Genomic DNA, 20,869 nt, shown 5'->3' with positions numbered 1-20,869 from the left:
GGTCGTTGGCTGGTTGGCTGTGATTCAGCCGTGCACCCTGTAGCTGGTGGCTTACGCTGTTTTCTTTGCGGCTGCAGCTGTTTTCACTGGACCAATCGTTTTTCACATGACTGAGCCCTCTGTTTGTTTGGAGATGGTGGATGTTTTTGTTCCGTGCGAGGATAGGTGCTACTCCTCTACCTAGAGCCAATCAGAGTAGGGGGTCAGAGGTCACCGCTGCCTTCAGACAGAAGTTCTATATGAAAACAGCTGCAACGGGTATTTTGTGATCTTACACTAGAGCAACGTTTGAGGACATTTGGAGTTAGATTCATGGCACCAATTTTACTTAACTGCATGGGGAATGACCACAATGAGTATATCAAGTAAGTGTTTTTTGGTTTCTCCCCATTTTTAACATGCGTCTGTGTCTAACTCTTTGTTGTGTTTGAGGGAATTTGCTGTTTAGAAATATATTCATGTTTTATAATCTAGACAGCAGGTCCAAGTTAAAAATCCCTACTTGGACGCCATGGAGGAGGACATTCTCTACCACTTAAATTTGGGCACCAAGACTCACAACCTTCCAGAAATGTTTGGTGACATTAAGGTACTGTGTGGAAAATAGGGACAGAAACTGATTCGGGGTTTGCAACAGGCAAAATAAAGACTGAACCGTTCACTCTCTGTGTGTTCCTCTAGTTTGTGTGTGTTGGCGGCAGTGCCAATCGCATGAAGGCTTTCGCCCAGTTCATCCACCAGGAGTTGAAGCTTCCTGGAAACCCAGAAGAAGTCAGAGACATCTGTGAGGGAACTGACCGCTACTGCATGTATAAAGTAGGACCAGTGCTCTCCATAAGTGTAAGTAAAGCATATTCAGTTTGCATAGAAGGTAATATACATAGTCCTTATTGCAAGTAATTTTCTATTATTGTATTATAGCATGGGATGGGGGTTCCTTCCATCTCCATCATGCTTCATGAACTCATCAAGCTCCTGCACCATGCCCAGTGCCGAGATGTTATCCTTTTTCGCCTCGGAACGTCTGGTGGAGTGGGTAAGACCTAGCTTTATTTTGAAGCCAGGAAGTAGTCTATTCGTTCTGCTCATTAGAGCTGTAGCATACAGTAGGTATATAAACCTCCACCATGTCCAGGTCTGGCACCAGGAACGGTGGTGATTACAGATAAGGCGGTGGACTACTCCTTCCGCGCCCAGTTCGAGCAGGTGGTCCTGGGTAAGGTGATCACCAGGAGTACGGAGCTGGATGAAGGGGTGGCCAGTGAACTTCTGCAGTGCTCTTCTGAGCTCCAGAACGTTCCAACTGTGATTGGGAACACCATGTGCACCCACGACTTCTATGAAGGTACGGTTTAAACGGCACCTCAAACTGTTTCCCATCACACATCACATTGGCAATCGGCTCACACCTCAGGTGGGAAATTCCATATTGGACAGATACTGAGAAACCCTGTTGGGTGTCTGTCTAGGTCAGGGCCGGCTTGACGGGGCTCTCTGCTCCTTCTCCCATGAAGAAAAGCTAGAGTATCTGAGGAAAGCTCATGAGGCTGGAGTGCGAAATATTGAAATGGAGTCCACGGTTTTTGCTGCCATGTGCCGTGTCTGTGGGCTCAAAGGTATTGTCTTCAACAGAATGTAGAGCACTGTGCTGTCACATTTTCATACAGGCGGACGGATTATATTTACATGATGGTGTCTTTTTTCTCTCCAGCTGCTGTGATCTGTGTGACACTGCTGAACCGCTTCGAAGGAGACCAAATCACCTCCCCTCATGACGTTCTGGTTGAGTACCAGCAGAGACCTCAGGCACTGGTGTCCCACTTCATCAAGAAACGCCTGGGACATATTGTCTGAAACACCTGCGTCATCCATCACAAGCTTCTCACATAGAAGCCAGACAACAATGTATATACTGTAGCTTATGTGGATATGTGTATATACTTTATCTAAGATGTTAATATTAGTATTAGATACTTATTTAAATGTTCTAATTCCTTTGATAAGTATTTTGTAAGTATGTATTGCTTATTTTGATATTTAATACTTATTGAGAGAAGTGATTTTGTTCTTAGGAGGTAAGAAGCTGAGAGAGTTCATTCCTCAAATGTACAGTAAATTCAAATGACTACTTATTGAGTATTATAAACAATCAATAAGAGCTATTAGATACTTTGAGATGTCATTTTATTCCAATCAAATGTTTATCATCACTCTAAGACAATGTATTAAATTGCATTGCTCAAACAATAAAACTACAATAAAAGATGCTGCGTGGTGGATATCAGCTGCTGTTATCTTAACCTCTTGACATAGTAATAAAATATCTACATTTTATATTAAGTGTAATACTGGATCTATAACATATTTGGTCAGAATTTGAGCATAGATTTGGTGTCTCTCCGTGGAGGTTTAGGAGGCTTAATAACAGACAGAACCTCTTTGGCGTACTGGCCGTGGTGCAGACCAGCGTCCCGCAAAGCACATTCAAGGCGCACTCTTGGATCCAACGCAATCTGGAAAGCAGATGTTGAAAAGGATAAATACGTACAGTAAAGGTTGCTGGTGTTTGCTTATGGCTCACACTTAACACTTCAATGAGATTAATTACTAATCCTCCACAGTTAGTAGTATTGGTGAAGATTTCCAGAATATGCCAATCATCACCTGTGTTACACAAAAGGAACACACACACACACACACACACACACACACACACACACACAAACACACACACACACATACACACACACACACACACACACACACACACACTGAGTGGCCTTGACATCAAGGCCGTGTTTACACAGTTTACAGGCTGTGAGATGAAAAAACACTTTGACCAGTCAAACATTTTATATAATTTCTCCCACAGCATGGGTCACTAGTCTTGCTCAACCAGGCTGAACAGCTGAATGTTCTTCTTATGCAATACATGGATAAGAAGTTACATACTTACACACATGCATATAGCTGCAGAGTTTAGATACTGTTCAAGCATGAGCTAAAGGTTGTTGGTGGGTGGGTGCAGGTTATCGGGCTTCACCTGTGTGTCTGTGTAGGTATTAATGCTGTAAAGGGGCCTCTGAAGTTCAAACTCCTGCACAGTCAGCTGTCGAGTCCTCCAAGCCTCTGTGTCGGCCATCATCCTCTCTGGGTCTGCACCTGCCACCACCCTAACCTAAAATACACAGGAAATCCTATTGTAAGCTAATAACAACCATTTACTGCCATAAGGTGGCAGTGATGCATCAACACAGATTAGAATGAGATAAGACTCAGTTAAAGTGACTCTCTTCAGAGTCACTTTAACTGACACAGTAAATCAATGATGTTATGGGACAGATAATGATCCACCCGGTTTCTGAGCGCTTCCAGACGCTTCTGTCTCTCCTCTTCGTCTCTCTGCCGCTCACGCTCCTGTTCCTCTCTCTCCTCTCTGCGTCGCTGGAGCGCGTCGGCCCGAAACTGCACCCTGCGAAGAACTCGGGGTTTGAACCAAACAGAACCTTTCCATCCCACCACCGCTCACACCTGACACAGCAGCCCGCGGGCCGTGGAGGGCCGCTCCTCACCCGGGGCCTGTTATTCCTCTCAGCTCCTGCCAGAGCTCATTCTCATGATCAACATGGTCAACACACACACTGGAGGTACTGGCTATTTAATGTCAGCCTCCATGAATGTGAAAAAAATCACACCAAACAGGAAGCGTATTCAGAGGTTACCTAACAGCAGACTGAAAAGCAGCATTTCACTGCCCTCTCTAGGTGAAAGTGTCAAGTGTTGTGTGATTTAAAGTAGCTAATAGGTGTTTGGACGTATACTTCAAATTCTTTGGAGTGTATTGAGAAACATGTAGAATGGACGGACTGGAGGTCATGAGATTTGGACTAAACCAGTGATTAAAGGCCATCAGATGCGCTCGCCTCTCTTTATCTCGCTTCGCCTGCTCCTCCATGATGCTCCTCAAATCAGCGAGTCTCTCTTGATCCCTCTGCTTCAGCGCCTCCCTCCTTTCCTGCTGCTTCAAATTAAACTGCCTCACCTGTGGCGGAAAAAAACAACTTTTTGCACAAAGTTAACAAGAACGGTAGCCACACTTCCACTAATGTGACTCCAAGAGGACTCTTAGGCTCATCAAGCGCTATTGATCTAACAGAGCACGAGTCAGATAAGTGTAAATAGAGAGAATTAGATGATATTTCAACGTCTAGCAGACTATTGTGCTGAATTATATAGAATCCAATGCCGCCTAAATGCACTCATTAATCAGAAAGTGTCTCCGGTTGCCTGTGTTCGCTTAGAAGACCCCCAAGGAGAGAAGTAATTAAACAGTTAGAAACACACGCTCTGGTGTAATTCCACCCGTGAGGCTTATAACTAAATTCAATATTTCAAATCCTCACATAACTATAAAAACGCATGCTTTCAATTAAACCCTTCAGAATGTCACGCAACTTGAACACATCATAACGTCATCTAATAGTTGCCACATATAGAACTGTGATTGTGTTAATTGTGTGATTACTTTCTCCTTCTGCTGCGACCGGACGGAGGCCTCCCTCTCCCTCTCCTTCTTCATCCTGGCCTCCTCCTCCTCTCGCTGTCTGGCGGCCACGGCCGCCTCCAGCGCCGCCACCTCCTCCTGCTGGGCGCGCCACTGCTGCAGCTACGGGCGCACATGCAAAGCAAAGGCAGGGTAGTGCCCATCAACAGTTGTCATGGGAGGAACAGGGAGACGGAGGCAACCAGCTGAGCCCCACTGACACAGTGGGGCCTGAACCGAGGGAGGTGTCAAAGCTGCCTCTCACACTTTGTCTCGCTGAATTAAAAAGTGAAGCCTATAACAAACAGGAGCAGAGCTTTGTCCTTGTGCACCTATAGACTCAGGTCATGCATAATATAGATGTTGATTAACATGGATAAATATATAAATGACCATATATGAAAAGACACACACACACACACACACACACACCAGGACGTGCTGCTGGGGAATGTGTGAGTGACAGGTTTGTTATGCAGCAGCAGTCGCTCTGTGGTGGGCTGGGATTTAAAGTGTCGCCTTCCTACTGGGCCGACGGACTCGCAGATCTATCAGAGGAGAGCTTACGAATCCCAGAGGGAATTAACTGCAAATTAACATGGCCTCCAACACATTAGCAGCAGCGCTATCGTCGAGTCGATCGTAGTTGATGCCTTCCTGAGAAGAAGCAGCGGTCGCGTGTTAGGGAGAGGACGTACAATGATCTGTCGCTAATCTAGTTTCTTTTGCGAGTATTCTCAAAGCAGAGACACAAAATGCTTGTGAGAATCCATTGTCCTAAACCATAATATAAGATATATTTACATATTGTTTTTATTATTGATCTTTAATGGTGAGAATCAGCAGTGGCTTAATTCTGCTGTTTGCTTCCTGCTTGTTTTATTCTCGTGTTTTTGTCTCATATTTGTCTAAATGTAAGAGGTACAATAGGGTTTAAATGCACTTTAAATGATGTTGGGACTTCCTGATGACTCGAGACCAAAAAGATGCTGACCAGTGTCACATACTGGCTGGAAGCCTTTCCTGCATATTACCCATCTCCTCCACTCTGTTAATGTGGCCATGTTTCTACTTACCAAGCTTTTATATGCTTGAAAACTAAGGAACATAAACAATTACCAAACCAAATTAGAGATTAAATATTTACAAAATAGATGCACACACATAATTAAACCATCCATCAAGTCGCAGTGTGGCCCAGATAAGGCACTTGCATGTTTGATGTACATGTAACTGTGAGTGATGGACTGTGTTAAAACCTGGTTTTGGTGGCGAATAAAAGCGACTGCACCATAGTTACGAAGAGTTCAGTAGCAGTTCACAACAGTCTGAAATGCATCTTCAAAGCCCCTGCAATCGCGTGTGTAGTAAGATCTACAGTTACCTTCTATGTTTTTCCTGTTTAGGCGGAGAGGAAAAGGCATTTTTAGGAGCACAAAGAGAATAAAATGGTCATTATGTACAGTCTACAGCAATTTGTCACTGGAACCTCATTTTCTGTGAATTCAAAGGGAAATGGGACACCATCCTTTTTCATGGCAGCACAAAAAGGACTGCCGAGATGTCAGAATAACAAAGGAATGATGGTGGTTTTATCTGTTCCCTGCAGCCTGCTCAAAGCCTTTGTTAATATAACTGTACAGTTAAATTGATGTCTATTGACAGCGAGCGTTGCAGCAGGAACTTCCAGCTTTCGTTTCAATGAAAACTTTAGGTCAAGAGATGCGACTGATTAGCCGCGACCTCTGGTACAAGCACAGATCCTGAAATAGTATCGTTGCTGTGCATTAGAGCAGCCGATGGGCAAAATGAGAGGCATTAGGACAGCAGCACTCCTCCACAGAAAGATCTGCTCACAGAAGTGATAGAGACCAGAACTAATGTCCTCTGAATCTGTGTATTTCTTAATGAGCGTCATCAGCCGAAAGAACGTGCGGCTCACATTCTGTCTGAACTCAGCTCTGCCGTTTCCAACCAGCAGAGGGGATGACGAGCTGTGGCGTAGGATATGGAAACAGACAGCGCCTTGAGAACACGCGCGGAAAGGAAATTACAACCGAGAATGAAAAATGAGACCCGCCAATAAAAAGAGAGGCTCCCGCCACACCGACATCTCTCTCCCTTCGATGGTGACGTCGCCTGTCCCGTCGGGCCGCTCGCTTCGTTCCCACCTGAACATTTTGCACCAATCTGCCAACAACCCCCCCCCTCCTCCTAATTTACTCATGTGGAAAACACAATTGCTCATCAAAGATGCCTGGGAGTGAGATATAAGTGGGAGGCAAAATGAAAGCAAGGACAGAATACAAGGCTGGAATGAACAGTAGCACGGAGAACAATGCCAGCTAATTACAGCCGCCAGAACACCGCTGAACAAACAGCTAATGATTTGAAAAGAAACGTCTGCCTCTCACTGATAAGTGGGAATGAAATAAGCTGCATCTCATGCATGAAATATTAACTTCTCACACTAATCACCCCTTTCTTTAACTTTTACAAATCGCACCTTGCGCAGTCACTGTGATGTTTGTTACATGGGAAGCCTCGCGGGGCTAAACGGCTGCGTAATCGCTCGCCGCGTCGCCGGCGCGGCCTCTAGCGTGGTCGGCGCGTCGCTCTCAGGGCGAAGCTGCAGCCGGCGTGACAGTGGTGCCCTTTTCCCAAACAGAAGGGTACGAGCTGTCTCTGAAATCGATTATAGCGCACTTCTCCCCGCTGCACGTCCCTCGGCGGCAGGGCGGGCCGGCAGCACACAGCATCCCTGCCTAATGATGTCAGAACCAGACCAGCGCTGAGCAAATATTGCCCGGTGTCTGCCCCCGCCTGAACCCATGATAGCGCAGGGACGATAAGACCAACAAGCAGCAGGACAGCAGTTCCTTATTTCCTTATCTCTCCAGAAGCGCCATTGTTTGCTTCGGGTCTTTGTAGTGTCTGTTATTATGGATGGTTTGTAAAGAGGGTAATCATTTCAGCTCTACGGTTCAAAATAATAATGAAATAGATGATTGTGAAAAAAACATGAGGCATTACATACTAACACAACATGTAGTTTGTTATATGTGGAATCGTCCAGGTGAGTATGTGCTAATCAAGAGGACGATCTGTGCAAAGGTCAATGGAGCAATAAAGCTAAATGCGAGCAAAGAGCTGCAGATTTAAATGTTATAATAGATTTATAGGAAGGCAAAGATCAAGGCTCACAGAAATAAATAAATGTAATTAGTTTGTAATAAATTTTTTAATGATCAGGGTGCACTGTGCAGTCTAACCACTCACAAACCAAGTTGATCTGGAGAGAGGTGAGTGACGCGGGGGGAGCAGCTGCAGAAAAGCGTTTGAGCAGCAGATGCGACTGGAGGAGAAGCCGTCTCGCCTCATCACTGCGGTCCTGGGCCGCGGCGATAAAGGCAGCGGAAAGAAGGATGGAGCGCAAACAGGCACCCATCCGAGCCTTTGGTCAGGCTCACGTGCAACACACCACGGCAGTGAAAACCGGTCCACGTGATTCTGTGGTTCTTTGTCTCGGGGAGGCGTGAAAACCGAAGTCAGAGCTGTGCAGGTTTATCACAATTACTGGAAGTCAAAGTTGTAGGCAGTACATTAAAGTGCTTTATTGCAGCAGTGTTTGAAGTACCTCTATTCTGCCAGGAATGAACCTGAAGTCATTATTGCCCTTGAGTTTGCAGCATCACTTGCAGTAAAATAAATGACAATACACAGCAAGGGATAATGAGATAACGGCCCAACTAAAAGCATAATATGAGTACATTAGAGAGGAATGAGTATTACGTAGCAAAATTAAGGAATTTGAAAGCATCATAAACCTACATGCGGCAAACTAGGTCAAATTACACTGACAGAAAAATGACGATTCACATTTTAGGTGATAGGTACAAGTTTAGGTACCAGCTTAAACTATCAGGGGACTGTCACCGGTTCACTGGACACATTGTTCTGTCCCAGTGCTTGAACAAAAGAATAATGACCTGCGGTGCTTTTCTCAAATGAATATATTTTAACTCTACACCCCAGAACTTGGAATAATGTGCCATTCGCTCTGTTCCTCACTGCTCTGCATGTTAAACAGAGACACTCCACCAGAGGCTGCGCTCATTAAGAACGGCACCTTTCTCAGGAAGGGCGAGAAGGGAAGAACGCACGTCGAGCTCCATGAGAGGAAATTACAGCACAAGTTAGAATTTATCGAATCCAAGTTTTAGGTGTGGAAGATTTAATCTGTGTGAATGAATGTTCACGACTACGACTGTAGCTGCAGCAAAGCACTTATAATTATGATTCGTCCTAAAAGGCATCTCGCCTCCAATCTGAAGGTTTGAGAAAAACTATAAAAACAGTTCACACAATAACAACAATACACAATTACAAACTGTGAATTTAGACGTTGGACAAAATGCAGCCTGTTAACCCCTTATGAATAGAGTAGTGTCATTGCTTCGAAAACCAAGCACATAATCCTGGGAAAGTGTTGGTGTTGAGCTAAAACAGCAAAAGTTTTAATGAAACACAATTATGAGTTAGTAAGTGCAAAGAGTGTAAACCAGCACATCCTGTTATCTAACTAATGTAGACTCATTAGTATCAGCCCGAGTCTACATCAGCTCATCACAGTGACTTGTTATCTAACCTGTCACAGGCCACAAGCACAACTTTTTCTTTTTTTAATTAGCAGGCAGAGCTCATTTAATTTGTACAAGGCTGCGTCAACAGCACATGGTCTTGTACACATGAGTAACTTGTTTGTTGTGCAAATGTGAAGTAGCGCCCCTCAGAGACGGCAACGTCATGTTTGCAAGACTATGCCTATTAGCTTGTTTGCATTCACAGCCCATCCCAAGTGGCAGCTAAAGCGGGAGATGCTGTCAGGCAGCCTGGAGTAATATGTAGCCTCTTCAGCAGATATACTGCACACAAGCAGGCTGTCAGACACCAGCGCTCGTCTAGTCCCTCGCGCCTCTCACAGCTGTAACATCTACATAATGTAGTGTGTTCTTCTAAAGGTTCAAGGCATGAATTGACAGTGTCTGGAAAACAGCTCAATTCTGACCATTCCAGATAGCGTTTCATATCAAACAACACTGTAGCCTGTTGATAACTCAGTGTTTGGAAGTGTTGCCGAGCACTAACTTTGTCTCTGAGATGCGAGCAGGTGTCCTGCTGGAGCCGGCGGCCTCTGTGGAGCTGCAGCTCCTCCTGGTGGGCATGCCTCGCCTCCTGCAGGGTGACCAGGGCTCTGGCCAGCAGCTCCTCCCGGTCCCGTCGCCACTGTTGCTGCAGCGCTCTCAGCTGAGTCTGGGTGAAGCACTGCCAGTCCCACGCGCGCCCGTGCTCCATCTGGGGAGAGCAACACGGGGAGATACGAATCTGTTAGTGTCGGCATTAACTGGGGTGATTTATTACTTGTTCATACGTGTAATGATCCAAAAGTGTTATTTACAAGTAATGAAGAGGTAGAAGTGAGCGCGAAGAGTCCTGCTGCCCAAAAGCTAAAACGCATTCCATGCAACAGAAATTTACAAATGACGTGATGCCCACTGTCTGGACTAAAGACAGCAGGACCATAGGGAAACTCTGCGTATGAAACGGTCTCCTTCTCGTCCTGAAGGAAAACAGCTCCTTTCTGCGTGAGGGCTGCCTGTAGCTATTCATCATTGTGTCAGCGCTCACAGAGGCTGCATCACTTGGCTGCTTCATTGGAACAGAGGGAATGATATTCATCTATGGGCTAATAGCGGCTAACTGACAGTGGGAAGGCATTAGACGGCTGACTGCTTTTATTGAAAGTGAGTGAGCTGACAGAAGTGCCAGCAGAACAGAAGAGCCAGAGGCAGTCATGCAAGTCTTGTGTATTAATGCACAATTCTGGCACGGCGAGAGGAAAATCCACGCTTTGTTCTTCACTTTCGCCGGTCCTCTCCCTCACGTCCCTTTGCCTTCATTCCCTTGGTGCACATTTCTGTGTATTCGCACATGGCACTATGTCGGTGGATGTGTCCACCCCACTGTTTCTGCAGCACACACTTAAAGTGGCACAACACTTAGGTCAGCTGGTGCATCCACACGCCCTCTGCAAAGCGCAGCCTCCTCAGACGCAGTCTCAATAGAACAAATAAGGAGGTAGTCGTAGTCATTTGTGCACTGTGAGACCAGTGCAAAATTCCTGGTTTTTCTTGACCTAAGGTGTCTTTTAACAGGACACTGCACAACTGTTCCACTTAATTTCCCCATGGAAATCAATAATGTATTCGCAAAATATAGCATTACACTTAACCTTCTTGAAAGAAAGAGTATTATTATTATTATTATTATTATTATTATTATATATCTAGTTTAGATGAGCATTCACATTTCAAATAGCAACTAGGCTGCTAAAAGAAATCATTTTGTATGAAAATATTTGGCCGAGAGTGAGGTTAGTGAATGCAGAGAATGAAGGTCCCCAGCTCAAATGTTTTCTACTGCTTTTACTTCTGCCTTAGATATTTTCTCAGCAAGACCAAAGAAAGAAAATGATATGACAATTTAAGAAAAGCAAGTGAAAAACTGGTATGTATCAAACTGTTTTCCTCGATTGTTTCGCCAAAAATTGTATAAGGTTATGAAATACTGCAAGAAGGTGTGGAGATAATAGAACTAATCATCAAGGCTCTTAAATTGTCAGACTGTGGAAACTCTAAAAACGTAATCTAAAACGCAGCTGTTCTCATGTTACGCTGGAATTGAAAGAAGACAAGCAAAAGCCACACGGTGATGCCGAGATCATTGCAAGCAGATGGAACTAAATGAGAGGTGACAAGATATTATGGTTCAAAGCGCAAAACAACCTGTGCAGGACCAATAAAAAAATCCTCACAAGGGAAGTGCAGAGATAAATGTTAACTCCACAGAAATTACAGAGTTAACTGTAGTTAATTTTAATCATCCAATGTAGCTCCGATAACGATAATGGGAATACAAGGCAAATATTTGCCCCATTCATTTTTAGTATCTGAGTTGAGTCAGAGCAAAACTCACAACCTTGGTACTAACCAGCGTCATGTTCAGCTATATTTCAATTTCAGACACAATAAATAGTCTTAGCAAATGATTTATACCAATCACTGGGGCTTCAGCAGCCGTATACGCAGTCCCCACTACTACTACACTGTGCGCAAGCCTGACTAATTCTGACTAATGGCTGAAATAAGTAGAGTCACTATTATCCCCAACACTGAATGATCACAGTTCTATGTGCAGCACCCAGCTGAACCTGATGAGGACAGGTCCCTGGGTGGTGGTGAGAGCGGAGAGGGGGACTGGCGGTTGTCATGGTGACGCTAGGCTGTGGCGTGAGCAAACTGTCCACAGTGGGTGACAGGGCACATCCTACAGTGCGCTGAGTGGATCGTCGTCATTGTCCAAGCTCATCTTTGTATGTCTGCTAGGTACATTGATCAGGGATCTTAGGACTTAGGGCTGCTTCAGATTGGCGATAATGTATTTTTAGAGTGTGCGTGTGTTTGTGTGTATTCTTTAATTAAGCCTCACTTGCTAAGCTGTCAGGTGACCACTATGATTGTCAGGCAGCTTTCAATTGATAAATGATTATTGTACATATTTATATAAAAAGAACATGATTCAATTAGATATTTCATAGATAATAATCAGTCAAATAAGTAACATTTGCAAACATATGTGCAAAGTGTGCATTAGTTGTTCTGTTTAGGGTAGAACTATGCTAAATAGAAGGTACTGACCAGCTCTTGTCTAGTTTTTCCAGGGAACAGTCTTTGCAGCATGTCCATGCAGAGCGCCCTGTGGCAGGGCAGGTCAGGGGTGTACAGCGACAAGGCGAACTGAAAGCGCTGGTGTTCATCCGGATGCCAGCCACAAAATCTGAAATGAAGTGAACACTAGTCCAATAATCCCCACTGCACCTGACTGCACAGCAAAAAAATTAGAAATAAAGTGTGACACAGTGCTGCCCTGTTCATCGTCAGGTCATTCTAGTTCATTGCTGAAGGGAACACATCACTGACAGACGTTACAACTGTTACATAGCAAACATACGGAAATAAAAGATATGAAGTGGCTTTGAAGCACTGATACAATCAACCACCCGGTGAGACTCATTCAACAGCTCCCATCTGAGGAGTTAAGTGACTGTGCCTCTATATGCGGTCGATGTCCTGCTGAGTTCTATATCTTACATCTAGATTTGCCTAGTTACACCAGACTTCTGTCTCAATGGATTTACAACAGTGGCACAGAAAATTATAATCTGCTTCAAGATTTTTTTAGACTGGAGCCAAGGTGAAGCAGCAGTATTGATCCCAACCTGTCGGTTCTGACCAGCTGCTCCTGCAGGCTCTGCATCCTGCTGTGGTACGTTTCTGACAGGGTGTGGTAGGCCTGGATCAGGGACTCCTTCAGCTCCGGGTATGGGCATTCTGAACCCAAAACCTCCTCTGGAACATGTTCCATATTTACCATAGTATCCAAAGCACTAAGGTATTTCTGCAGAGAATCAGAGAAATATTTCTTAGATTCTGTACATAGCAACACAGGGAATCATCATAATCAAGGTAACATGTAAAATTTCCTACACACAAGGATATCCACAAATTGTAGTGGCGCTCCTACCTCCAAGTCAAGGCCCGTGATCTCCCCCTCCAACGCCAAGCGCTCAGCATCCAGTTTTGCTGTTATGCTATCTTGCTGGTCCTTCACAAATTGCACCTGGTCATTAGTAGGTAAATGCATAAAATACTTTACAAACATGATATAATACACTTTGATTCCATTCTGTCCCAGGAAAATCAAACTAGTAAGCAATGTCCTTAGGTCTTTATATAATAGACTACACCGGGAAAATAGAGCTCCTGCCCCGACTGTCCAGGAGTTTATCTGATATCAATAACCTCACTGTAACACTTCTCCCTCGGGACATTCGTAAACTGCATCAGCCTAAATAATTTAGGGCCTGCATGAATACAAACTGTGAATGCGGGACATTAGAGCTACTGTATGTGGTGCAACACTTTCATCATGGCTGTACGTACAAATTCAATTTAAAAAAGGAAGTAACTTTTTTATATAATAAAAATATAATTGTTATATTGGCCAAATGGTGAGTAGGAGTTCAGCAGATTTTGTTGTAGAGCAATAAAATACTAGTTCAACAAAATCTAACTGCTTTAAGCCTTAGGTGAAATGTACTACATTGAAGACATCTGTTTGAATTTACCATAGCATCTGTTATAGCATCTTGTTGTGGGCTTCACCAGTGCGTTCAGCCCTCTAGCATGTTTTGTCTAACTTTATCTACAGAGGCTGACTGCAGGCTACAGACGCGACCCACAGGACGACATGAATTAGCATAACCATGGTGATCCCTCCGCATCCACACACACTGATTCTACTCAGGTTGTGTGTTTTGGCAACACTTGCACCTTGTCTACGTCGGTAGCTCTTGTCACTACTAGTAGCCTGAGGTGGTCTCTACAGTCAGTCATGTGGCACACATAGACCAGCAGCACCAAGGCGGCCCATCCATTTATGCCAGCGCAGCCACAAGACTGACCTTTACACTGTGGAAACCTGACCAGGGTCAGAGGGCCATCAACCAAGCTGCAGGACTGGTGACTGCTCCGTGGTGCAAGAAGCAGGAGACAAAGATCTCCACCAGTCTGCTGGTGTGCACATCTCTCACCAAACTGCCAAAAACAGGCTCCATGAGCGGTGGCGTCCTCCAGCGTGACCTGTACGTGCAGCCCTATTGGCATTCACTGGAGAACATAAGAATTGGCAGGTCTTCCCCTGGCGGCCGCTTCTCCTCAAACATTAGAGCAGGTTCACACTAAGCACAAGTGACAGACGTGAAAGAGTCTGGAGCAAGACGGGCCTGAAACATCGTGGAGCATGACCACTTTGGTGGAACAGATCTCTGAGTCATAGCCGACAACACCGTGACTGCTGTGAGGTGCCGGCATGAAAACCACAGTGACCTCACCCTGGTCCACTAGGCCCTGGGTTCCTTCTGGTGGCCTCAGAGGGGCAAGTGTAGGCAGTTCCTGCATGACCAAGACATTGCTACCACTAACTGGCTTTTGCTTCCCCTTGACCTGTGTCTGTGTACATGTGGTCCATGATATTACCACGTGTAATATCACTAGATTGCATACACTGGTATTATCAGCTGGCCAAAAGAGGAAGCAGACGCCTATAACAAAAAGTTGATGTATTGATACAACAGCCCTGCTTCTATTGATCTGCAATGGGATAGATGAACTAGCAGGCTAGAGGAAGGTTTATTCCACACTAAAATTAGCTTCTGCTCTCAGAGCACCAACAACATTATATACGTTGGTGAGTTACACACACACAGCCAAGGACACAAGTAACAAAACGCATCTTAGTGTTTTTGAAAGCTGGGCCATGGTTTTGACCTGAATGCAGTAAAAGACAACTGTTTACTGTCTATGTCTGTTTGTCAAAGGTACATTCAAAAACCCCTGCCAATCTGCCATGTCTCCCACACATTAAGCTCAGTGACGATTTTTTTGTTGTTGTTTTATGATATTTAACAAACCTGTTGCATTACTTGTTCCCAGTTCGACGGATGGGCAGCGTGCTGGTAGTTTTGTACTTCACCCAGTCTGAAGCAGAGGTCATCTCTAAGCTGATTAACAGGCTCCACGGTAGCCGTCCTGAATGCCTCTCGGTCCTGCTCTAGAAATAACTCTAAACCCCAGAAGCACACAAAGACACATGCATGAATCGTACATAAACGTAACTTACAGTATGCTGTAAACGTAAATGAATCCTCGCTTGACAAATGACACAGCTCACCATACTCCTGAAGTGAGAAGACGGCAGTGTCTCTTGTGTTAGTTGGCCTGATCCGGTCAAGAAAATCTCGAATCTCATCCTCAGCCTTCTCTCTATTTCATGAGATAACAAAAGTCTGACACCACTCTAATACTACTGGGCAAAAGAGGAACTAATTTACTTGCCAGTATATAAAATATTATAGTATATGAATAATAAATGTACTAAAATGGAAACCTTATGCCTTGTTGCTGTGGACAGCGACAGACTAGCAGGCTTATGAAGGGTGGTTAAGTAATTGCTTACTTACCTACAAATTGGCCCAAGTTAGTGACGATTGTGAATAAAGGAAGAGTAACCATAGCAAAATACTGTTGTAATTTACCCAGATATATGTGGAGAGAGTTGCAAGCAGGGGCACGTCTTTATGACTAGGCTCATTACTGAGGCTCAAGCTTGTGTACATCATTAACCTTGGGTGGCTCAGACAGAGTCATTACACAGCCAAACAAGCTGCACCCTAGAGCTAGTGTTGCCCTTCTCACATCACAAGCCATGACACCACTAGTGCCTCAGTCCCACACATCTGCCTCAGCGTGCTGAGGGAAAGTGCTCCTTCATTCAGTATATACTCCTGTTGCTAGAAGCTGCACGTCTCCCTCTCTCTCTCTCTCTCTCTCTTTTCCATCATCCCTGCAAGCAAAACAGCTAACCTGTACAGTCTTGCGCGAATGATCGTAATCAAAATCCTTGATGTGTGAAAACATACGAAATCCTCCGACTGTGTTTCAGAAGGAAATCAAATCCATGGTAAGTGAGTACCATCATGCTGCTTCTATGGGATTTACGGGGATAAGCAGTTGCTGCTAATCATTGGCCCTTAACCATACAGACGTCTCCTAAAGCTTTTTGAACTCCTTTTTTGTGCAGTTTCGTAGTCTGGAGCATTTTAGCACAACATCAAGAGGAAAAGACATAAGCCAGATTCTTAGAGAAGCAACTGTTGCTGCAGCTCATTCTATAAAGGGTTAATAAACAATCAGCACGGGCTACGAGTATGAGTCATGGGTAATAAGTGAAGGTCTGGTACAGCGCCGTTGATGGTATGCAAAACTGGACCTATGCAACAGATGAGGAAGATGCATAGACACAAAAAGGATCTGCATTTCTAAAGGCTTCATGCAAATGTGGTGTTTTTGTCACACTCGTTTGTTGTGTTCCATTTATTAAATTGTCCTCATAGTTTAGTCATTAACAGAGAGACGATGGTGGCTTGCGAGTTATTGCTACAGCAATTATTCAGTAGTTCTGTGAAATAAATAATAGCATGGTAAAAAAGAGGCTATATTTACTTGATAGAAAGACCCACTAGGATCAGATGACTGGTGTTATAGTTTTGCTCATAAAAACACTAACACACAGCGCACCAACCTTTGCAACTGTAAATCTTCCTTCTTTTTTCTTTAAGTTTACTTTATCTCTCTTTACACCCTGTCCTTGATGCAGGTTTTGGCGAGGACTCAGTGGTGCATAAGTGCAACATTTGTGTGGTTTAATAGCAAATTCAACCGCAGCAGATAATGACCAGGAGTAATAGGGGGCTCTTACTCAGCCTTTTGCAGCCTGGAGCACTCTCTGCTCCACACCTGTTTGTGCTGCCGTAATATGGAGCTCTCCTTGGTTGCCTTGGCTGCACAGCGCGTCTTCTCAACCTATAAGAAATGATTTCTCGGAATAGGAAGACACGCTGCAAAAATAAACAAATCTCTGCACTTTAGCCATGACATTTATTTCCCTGTGTAATTAGCTTTATCTGGACAGACCTGTGTCTGGGTGCTTTAATGCATCAGTTATTTTGAACAAAAGGGAATAGACTAACGTTGCAAGTATAGAAACATAAAATATAGGTAGTTTTTATTACAAGTAAGTGGCCCTCCATTCTCTACATTTGGCCCTTACATGGCCCTTTGCTTCAGTCTTTATTGGGATTACTGTGTAATTGGGAGGCCCATAGATCTAGGTAATTCAACTGAAACACTATAAGCAGCAAGAAAGCAAAGCAAACAGCAGGGAATTGAAATAATCAAATAGACACATGCAGGATGTGCAAGAGGCGTGTTATTAGGAGTGAACAGGGGAAAGTGAGGTCGTAATCTGTTTTCATTTGTTTCCCTCAACATCATCGTCATCATCATCATCACCATAAGAACAAGGCCTTTCTTCATAGATTGCTCTCAGCACAACAAGTCAATGTCTTAAATCAGTAATTCTTATACCTAGGCCACTAGCTCAGATAATTACACAAAGAAATAATCATCACAAAGCTAATGCATTTTTTACATTCAATGCAATACAATTTGTTTAATATACTTGGATTGTTTATAGTTTCACTGTTCCGTGATCTCTCTAATACATGTTTCACACCAACTTCATTGTATAAATTTGTGTTTGTTTGAGATGCTGCTGAGAAGATATTACCAATATGCAAACATTGCAAGGGTTTTAGTTATATACTACTGTGGCAAGTACCTTCCTGAAGAGCAACAAATGATCCCACGCCTGGGCACGGTTATTTATTTACCCTGTATCACATCACCAATGGGAAATGCTCCCATTCCCATTCAGCAGGCGCCTAAATGGGAACGTAGCCTGTCTTATCTAGGTTATGCAGCGAGCAGGTTTGGAAAGAGCCATCGGCAACCATATTGATACTAAAAGGCTTCTGCCATGGTTTACCAATTAAAGCACCACAGGTCTGACAGCCTAATCTTTTTTGCCCCCAGCATTAACTTTTTGCTCTGTTCAGAGTCGGATGGCAATGAACTTCAAACAATCTGCTAGGGAACCCTGGGCAGCCGAATGAATATTTATGAAACCTACAATGCTGTTGTGTTCAGTGGTGATATTATTGCACTGTTGTTTGAGAAATTATAAAGGTTAAATGCAACGTCTGCCTTGTATGAAATTAAATCCCTTTAATGTATACAGAATTTAAAATAGAGGAAGGTGGGCAGTGGTGCTGTTTGTAACTACTAGAGACTCGCTAAAATCAGGCTTTTGTGAGTCGGGTCTTTTCATGCGGTGATAATGAGGACTATTGCTGTTGTGCTGTTGAAAAAAATGACATTGTAATTTGGTTGCACAGTCTGTTTAACTTGCAGCTGAGTCCCCATTTTATTAAATTTAATAAGAGCTAATTTTATCATAGCAATGCTGTTATAAGTACAGGGCTGACATTAATGACAACAAAGATTTACCTTTTGTCGAATTAGATCAGACTCCAGGCGCTTGGCGTCAACAATGGCTTGTAGTTTTTCATACTCAGCCGGTTTGTACTCTGTGCTGCCCAGACCATTTTTCATCCGAAGTGTCAGTTTTTCTGGGTGGATGAAAGGAAATGATATGGCACAGGAATTGCTGGAAATCTCATCAATTTCGATGTCTGAATGTATTTATGCTGACTTCAGCAAAGAAAACTACAGAGGTAAAGACAGCAGCACTACTGGGTCATATGGGCAATTCAGGAACTAATCCATAGGGGGAGTCATATGGAAGGGGGACTGTAGGGACAGACCGTCAGACAGTTTTTCAGGAGGTCAGCTGTGATTCAAAGAGACAGGTGAGTAAACACAAGCAGTGTGCCCTGTCAAAGGCATGAAAGGCAAAGTCAGTACATGGGGGATTCAACACGAGGACTAAGGTAGAATCAGTTCAACAGATCAATGGGCTGCTATGTCGCAAGTCAGCAGTGTTTCTGACCAAATTCCTGCTGACTTACCTGCATCTTCTGCTCTGTAGTGTGTACTAAATGCATGCAGATCTCTTCCGCTCATCACTGTAGAGATAAAAAAAAGGAAAAGTCTGACGAGGTATGATGAATAAAACAGCTTGGATTAGCAGCATGAAAGGGTTAACGGGAAACTACAAAATAAATGCCACTGATGAAATATCAGAGGGTTCTCATAAGTTTTAAGGTTACCTGTTCAATCAGGTATAATGCAGCAAAAATATTACATAAGAGAAGTTCAACCTATACTGTTGTGTTTTACATATTTTTTTTTATGAAGAAATGCAACCTAAACCTTTGCACACACAACATGCATAACCTTGAAATCCTCCATAGCTTTCAAGGTAAGCTAGAGCTTACTGCTGTCGGGTGTTGGTTAATTATCTAATTATGTAGACTGTAAACAAAATATCATCAATAGCATATGCAGTGGTTCAATTTCTGGCTTCTCTTGTGCCGAAGTGTCCTTGGGCAAGACGTAAGATGCATAACAGCTCTGCCAGCAATAGAGAAGAATGAGCATCACAGTTCTTGCCTGAACCTATAAATGAATGGGGAGGCTAGAATGGCCTGACGGACGTGTACAGACCCGGAGTCAGACCCGTAGCCACAACATAAATGTGTAAAACATACAAAAACGCTCGTGCATTCATCCAAGCGTCGTCATATAATAAAGGAAATGAACACAACTAGCTTTTAAAGGCTTTGCCATGTGAGTAAAACGAATTTCCCCACACAACTTTCCACTAGCTTACCTTGCGATATCCTTCACTGTATCGGTTGACAAAATTTGTAACCAAGGAAACTATCATCTCTCAGATCATTGGCTTATTCAACAACACGAACACCCCTCGGCAACGCCCCTTCCGCTCACAACCAATCAGGAGTGCGCACTGCCTGCCCACATTCCCACTGACGTCATGTACGCTCGCATTGCCTGGGACTGCTGGTGGAAGCAGGGAGCAGCGGCTGGGTCGTCTTCTTCTCCGCTATGGAGGCGAGTTTCACTCTTCCTCGCGCATGGGATTAAGCGACGAGACTTTTCCAGCGAAGTTACACGTTCCAATGTAGATCCCAGCCACAACTCGACCGGCGAAACCACAGTCCTCCTAAGGTATGTGTTGCTTTTTCCTCCACTTGCCTTTTACTGAACTGCAGAATATTTAGGGGGGAAAACGTGGGGGGGAAAAAAACGCAAGCATCGCTGCGCAGGGCACGAGCGCACGCACCGTTCCTTCAAGCCAGAAAGTCTTCAGTTAAACGTCACTGTGGGAATAAAGTGTTAAGGTTATTTCTCAAGTTACTGTCGGCAGTGACTCCGATAGTAACGCTAATCTCGCTCTTGTGACCGATTCCACGCCAACAACGCACACCTTTCTTCCTCCCTCCTCGAGCTCCTGCCCCTCGACGTCTCCCCGCGCCGTTGCTGGGACGGAAACTTGGCTTGCTGGCGTTCAAAGCAGTTTTGCCGCTAGTTTCGCCGTGGCCGCGCAATGCGCTAATAAGAGCGCAAACTCCCCTTTCCCGTCCGGCGTCGCCCTTGAAAGCCCGTTGCTAAGTGAGGGGGGGGGACGCAGGTGAGCTCGGTGTGTGGGAATTTGTGGAATTCGAGGTCGCCGAGGGGCGGAGATCCCGACGCCGAGCTTACCTTTCGCCGCACGTCCTGTCGGTACGTTCAAACTGCGCCATATTTAATGACCCTAATCAGC

The 20,869-nt window shown here is 44.3% G+C and overlaps 3 protein-coding genes across 11 annotated transcripts in view; 2 read left to right on the top strand and 1 right to left on the bottom strand.

The window, feature by feature from the left end:
• Positions 1-206: 206 nt before the first annotated feature.
• upp2 (uridine phosphorylase 2) lies at positions 207-2,267 on the top strand. The gene is made up of 7 exons (XM_029137079.3): positions 207-365; positions 475-589; positions 682-840; positions 922-1,036; positions 1,136-1,345; positions 1,470-1,616; positions 1,712-2,267. The coding sequence occupies exons 1-7, from the start codon at positions 313-315 to the stop codon at positions 1,852-1,854; spliced, it is 942 nt and encodes a 313-aa protein (XP_028992912.1). The 5' UTR covers positions 207-312; the 3' UTR covers positions 1,855-2,267.
• On the bottom strand, positions 2,168-20,830 carry LOC114847397 (coiled-coil domain-containing protein 148-like). 6 transcript variants are annotated; one of them, XM_041068945.2, is made up of 15 exons: positions 20,809-20,830; positions 19,152-19,208; positions 18,631-18,752; positions 16,982-17,085; positions 15,395-15,486; positions 15,135-15,286; positions 13,187-13,282; positions 12,882-13,060; positions 12,301-12,439; positions 9,692-9,898; positions 4,526-4,666; positions 3,924-4,042; positions 3,355-3,472; positions 3,044-3,178; positions 2,168-2,513 (listed from the first exon to the last, which is right to left on the bottom strand). In XM_041068945.2, exons 2-15 carry the CDS (start codon positions 19,204-19,206, stop codon positions 2,370-2,372), a joined length of 1,803 nt encoding a protein of 600 aa, XP_040924879.1. In that variant the 5' UTR covers positions 19,207-19,208; positions 20,809-20,830; the 3' UTR covers positions 2,168-2,369. The 6 variants fall into 6 exon arrangements, 5 of the variants coding, with proteins under 5 accessions (XP_040924879.1, XP_028992907.1, XP_028992906.1 ...); XM_029137074.3 differs by lacking the exon at positions 20,809-20,830 and adding an exon at positions 20,534-20,738; XM_029137073.3 differs by lacking the exon at positions 20,809-20,830 and adding an exon at positions 19,916-20,103.
• Positions 20,128-20,869, top strand: part of LOC114847395 (plakophilin-4-like) — a 48,431-nt gene continuing 47,689 nt past the window's right edge. For 2 of the 4 annotated variants that reach the window (XM_055505276.1, XM_029137066.3), the window contains exon 1: positions 20,135-20,274. The gene's annotated coding sequence lies outside the window, so the exon portion shown is untranslated. Of the gene's footprint in view, positions 20,275-20,869 lie in introns of all 4 variants that reach the window. The other 2 variants (XM_029137067.3, XM_055505277.1) reach the window with 2 other exon arrangements.

Source organism: Betta splendens, chromosome 21 (assembly GCF_900634795.4).
Source record: "Betta splendens chromosome 21, fBetSpl5.4, whole genome shotgun sequence".
In the NCBI taxonomy this organism is placed as follows: Eukaryota; Metazoa; Chordata; class Actinopteri; order Anabantiformes; family Osphronemidae; genus Betta; species Betta splendens.
Note: the sequence above shows the minus strand (reverse complement) of the source record. Positions and strands in the feature narration are given on the sequence as shown.